We start from the raw sequence: 4797 nt of genomic DNA on the forward strand, positions 1-4797 counted from the left end.
TAAGTTTCTGTAAGAGATTTAAAGAGAGATTCTAAATGTGAACTAGACTGTACTGTGTTCAAACAACACACTATTAAATCAAATAAAACTAACTGTAATTGTCATTTCTCTACATTGGTACACATAGTGCCTCACGCACAATTCGTGCATACTGAAAAGAAAGAAGCACAAAATGTGGTTTCTCAACACAAAACACATCAAGTATAGCAGTAGTATAGTAGAGAAACAACATTTTTATCCCACTGTCCTGTGATTCGGTTAAAGTTATATATGCATGGAATGTGATTAGAGATTTGTTTTGTTTTGGTTGCAGACAACACACATTCTATTTAACATAAGGTAGGTAAGAATTAATATACCTGGCACAAAGACGAAATCCTATGTGTTGTCAGTTGGTGGTGATAGGTGGAGGGAATTTAAATCCTACCTAACAAACTTCATCTACACACACAAAGATGACAATCCACAACTTTTAGACAAGCCCCCAAAACTTTATGAAAATGTGATTGACCCTGAAGAGTGGAAGCATTTGTTGACTATAGATTAAGTGAAGAATGGCTTGTAAAACGAAAGTCAGCACAAAGCAGCAGGAAACAAAACAAATACAACCACCGCACTGGACGAGGTGGTGTTAGGAAGGTCCGAGAGAAGATGGAGAAAGAATTGGGTCACCAGATAGATGACGTTGATCGAGCTGATTTGTGGATCAACATGTACAAGAACAAGAAGGGTGAGTTTGATGTCGAGACACAAAAAGTCGTGGATAAAATTGTAAGTTCTATCTATATTTGTTTCGAAATTTCAAATTTATAATGATTTTTCACAAAGTGTAACTAATTTAATCTTGACTTTTGTATGTAGAATGACCTTAAAAAGCAGGTCGAAGAGGGAACACTAGTGCTCGAAGGCTCTAAGGATATTCTGACCCTGGCGCTTGGCACAAATGAACACGGTGGACGTGTTAGAGGCATGGGGAGGAACGTCACCCAGACACAATATTTTAAGACCCCACGCCCTACCAAAAAGATACAGTCAACAATTGATGACAATCGAATGATTGAGGTGGAGAAGAGACTTCAAGAGACTGATGAAATGTATCGCCAAACTCAACAACAATTAAAGGAACTTCTCCAACAATTGAACACTCAACATAGCAACGTGGTTGGGACTTCACATGCATCTGGTTCGGGTATAGGAGGAGCATCAAATGAACCAGTGAATATTTCACTGCAGAGTGTCTCTGCTCAACCACGAGTGGCACCACCGAATGTCTTTGCCCGACCAGTAGCACCACCACTTAGTGTATCTAATCTACCATCAGTGCCACTTCCTGCAAATGTCTCTGCTCCACCGACACCACCACCAGATACAACAATGTCTGAGAAGGTAAATCTATTTTCATATTTATTTTATTATATCGTTCTTATTCGTTTTAATAAATTGCACTAATTATAATTGTTTGTTGTTTGGTTTCAAAATATAGAAAGCAAAGTGTTCGATGTACTTGGTTACCAAACAACCCAAAAATAGTACTAAGTGTGTTGCAAAGGGGTATTTGGTGATAGAAAATGTGACCACCCTGGAATTACATAATGAAAAGTTTGACCCAAAGCGCTTTTGTCGAGTCTTCATTGAAGAAGTTTTTTACGAAAATCCAAGGCTCCCATGCCCTGTCACACAAGAAAGCCTCACCACCGTAGGCGAAGTGGTGAATTCCTATGTAGCTTGGCCAATTCCACTTGTCAAGATTGATGGTGTACACTAGACACAGGTAAATATGGTCATTTTTATTTTCTTATGTATTTGATTTGATTTCTAATTATTGACAAATATAATTTCTTTTTAACTTTGTAAAATATATTGTATAGGAGAAGGGCAAGAAGAGGGATTATGACAGTAATATGGTTGGTCCACCGACTCAACCTTTGAAACACCCTCGAAGGCCAGATAAGCTTCCAATAGCTCGTTATACTCCGCCAGAGAAAAGTGTCACATTGAGTTTGCTAGAGATGATGGTCGAGCAGTGGCCAAAGGAAAAGAATGTCCTTGAAGTTGACATTGGTGAGGATGTGTTCGGGGTAGAGCACAAAACATACTTATCAAAAAACGACATACTTGACATTTGCAATCTCAAATGGATCGGATCTGTTCCAATGTCTGTGTGGTGCAGGTATGAAAGTTGATAATTAACTTAATATATATTTTCCAGTTTTTGTTAATAATTTTTTATTGTTTACCAGTATAATGCAGCGTGAACTAAACAAAAATGAGTTGAACGGTGTATATGCATTTATGAATCCTGCATCTGTGGCATCTACTGATGGCTTAGGGTACAACGAGCGTGTAGCTTTGCTTTTTCAGCGATTGAGCAACATACAACCAGATCGATTCCTTGTTTGCCCTTGGTACCATGAGTAAGTACTTACTATGGCTTAAGTTGGTCCATGAGACTTTGCATATTTTTGAGTTTTTCTTTTAATATTGCTTTCACAAATAATGAGAAGGAGAAAAGTTATGTTTGGATATGGACTATGGACTTAGAGTGAGATAATGAGATTTAGGAAGATAATTTAAAATAAGCAAGTTGTTTGCCCCTGGTACATTGTTATTACTACATTGTTGTTGTTGTGAAAAAAGTTTTATCCATACCTTACTCTATTACATAATGATTGGTATTAGTAATCTTATTAGTTTGTTTGATTGTGTTTAGCGAACACTGGATGGTTATCTTAATCCAAACGGGATCGCAGAGTGTAGCATTTTTGGATTCCAGAAACAAAACCATTCGTCAAGATATTAAAAGATGTGTTCAAACGTATGTTCTAGTAGTTCAAAGCTCTAAACATATTGCTCTAATTTCCATTAATGTATGTATTAACTTTATTTTATTTATGTGTAGTGCTCTTGAGAGGTACTACCTTGAGAAAAGAAACCGACGGTCAGTAGCAATAAGTTTCACTGAGTACAGATGTCCAGAGCAACCACATGGCGACCAGTGTGGGTATTATAGCATGAGATTTATTAAATCATTCATGACTGAAAATAATCCTACACGAAAATTAGAAACAGAGGTAAAGACACTAATTATTTTCACAAATATTAAAGTTTTTAAGTACTTTTATTATGACCTATTAAATTAATGATTTATTTCGTTTGTTGCAGTTTAAAAGGAACATATCATCCTCTTACACTAACAAAGAAATCAATGAAATACGTGACGAATGGGCAAAGTATGTCATGCAGATGATAGCAGCAGGCAAATGACTAATAACATAGAGTATGATGACCAATGATCGCTCATGGACGATCCCCACGTGATCTAAGAAAATGATTGATAGGTTTGACATCGATCTTAGTTACTATTGTCCTGCTTTTTTAGTTTTTAAGAAGTGATTTCCAGCTATATGATTAAAGTCCCAAGTGACTACTTGGAGACTTATTTTGTTCTTAGTATACATATTTTTAAATGTTCAGAAGATATTCTACAAAAGATTGCAAAATGTAAAAACTTAATTGGATTTCCTTCTTTTGTATTGCATTACTAAACTTTGATGGCATATTATGGTTTTTATGAAGCTTTAATTCTTTTGAAGAGTGTTAAATGTATGAATTTTCTTATAAAAATATTATTACTGTTATTATGTTTTTTCATCATTGTTGGAAATCTAAATAATAAAAATACAAGAGGAGAATTGACTTAATATTTCTATTTTATACTTTACTTCATATTGTCTGACGGTTTATAACCGTCATTTTAAGTAGTGTATTTTGTTAGTTATAGTCTGAATAAAGTCTTTTCCAACATTTCTTAACTGTCATTTAAAGTAACTTTTTGCCACAGTTATAAACCGTCATTTAAAGAGATGTTTTCCATCACGGAAGTCTTTCCCCACGGTTATAAACCGTCATTTAAAGTGACTTTTTCCAACATTTCTTAACCGTCATTTAAAGTAACTTTTTGCCACAGTTATAAACTGTCATTTAAAATTCCGTATTTTTATGACACCCACATAGCCAACGGTTTTAGGAACCGTTGGGAAATCATATAAAAGACAGTTATAAACCGTTGGGAATAGCCCTTTTTGTAGTAGTGAGGCCTTTCAAACTTTAAAAATACACTTGGGGCAACCTCTGATCTTGTCAAAGCCATTGACCGGTGAAGTCCTATCCATCTATTTAGCCGTGTCGGAATAAGCGATTAGTTCAATACTAATACGCGAGGACCAAGGACGTCAATACCCGGTGTATTATGTCAGTAAGCGATTACTGGATGCCGAGACGCGTTATCCCCAAATGGAGAAGTTGGCATTTGCCTTGATAATATCATCAAGAAAATTGCGACCTTATTTCCAGGCTCACAGTATTGAAGTTTTGACGAACTACCCCTTAAGGCAAGTTCTGGCAAAACCAGAAGCATCGGGGAGATTGTTGAAGTGGGCGATGGAGTTGAGTCAGTTCGACATTAAGTATAAACCGAAACTGGGATCAAGGGGCAAGCCTTGGCAGATTTTATACTTGAATTTCCCAGCACCGAGGTAGCACTCATAGAAAACAGAAGCGACATTGCTATAGCGAACAAAGAGACGTGGACATTGTACGTCGATGGAGCCTCAAATAGCGAAGGCTCTGGTAGTGGGATCTTGTTAATCAGTCCCAATAATTTTAAGGTACACGCTGCTTTACGTTTTGAATTTTCTGCATCTAACAATGAAGCCGAGTATGAAGCATTAATCGCAGGATTGAAACTCGCCCTCGAGATGAAAGTCGAGTACCTTCAGGCTTTTAGCGACTCCCAAA

At 36.6% G+C, this 4797-nt stretch overlaps 2 protein-coding genes across 2 annotated transcripts; both read left to right on the plus strand.

Annotated features, from left to right (window-relative positions):
* The first annotated feature begins 529 nt into the window (after window positions 1–529).
* On the plus strand, window positions 530–1673 carry LOC133039475 (uncharacterized). The gene is made up of 2 exons (XM_061118390.1): window positions 530–771; window positions 862–1673. Exons 1-2 carry the CDS (start codon window positions 652–654, stop codon window positions 1447–1449), a joined length of 708 nt encoding a protein of 235 aa, XP_060974373.1. The 5' UTR covers window positions 530–651; the 3' UTR covers window positions 1450–1673.
* Window positions 1674–1872: 199 nt separating this feature from the next.
* Window positions 1873–3575, plus strand: LOC115694813 (uncharacterized). Its single transcript, XM_061118391.1, has 5 exons — window positions 1873–2170; window positions 2241–2414; window positions 2711–2815; window positions 2900–3071; window positions 3163–3575. Exons 1-5 carry the CDS (start codon window positions 1902–1904, stop codon window positions 3262–3264), a joined length of 822 nt encoding a protein of 273 aa, XP_060974374.1. The 5' UTR covers window positions 1873–1901; the 3' UTR covers window positions 3265–3575.
* The last annotated feature ends 1222 nt before the right edge of the window (window positions 3576–4797 follow it).

This window comes from Cannabis sativa, chromosome 6 (genome assembly GCF_029168945.1).
Source record: "Cannabis sativa cultivar Pink pepper isolate KNU-18-1 chromosome 6, ASM2916894v1, whole genome shotgun sequence".
NCBI classification, from domain to species: Eukaryota; Viridiplantae; Streptophyta; class Magnoliopsida; order Rosales; family Cannabaceae; genus Cannabis; species Cannabis sativa.

Bases quoted from the DNA above. Each gene is read 5' to 3' on its own strand.
- LOC133039475 (XM_061118390.1), top strand. From the start codon at position 652: ATGGAGAAAGAATTGGGTCACCAGATAGATGACGTTGATCGAGCTGAT. The intron at 772-861 runs GTAAGTTCTATC...TTTTGTATGTAG, and splicing joins AAAAAGTCGTGGATAAAATT to AATGACCTTAAAAAGCAGGT.
- LOC115694813 (XM_061118391.1), top strand. From the start codon at position 1,902: ATGGTTGGTCCACCGACTCAACCTTTGAAACACCCTCGAAGGCCAGAT. The intron at 2,171-2,240 runs GTATGAAAGTTG...ATTGTTTACCAG, and splicing joins CCAATGTCTGTGTGGTGCAG to TATAATGCAGCGTGAACTAA. The intron at 2,415-2,710 runs GTAAGTACTTAC...GATTGTGTTTAG, and splicing joins GTTTGCCCTTGGTACCATGA to CGAACACTGGATGGTTATCT.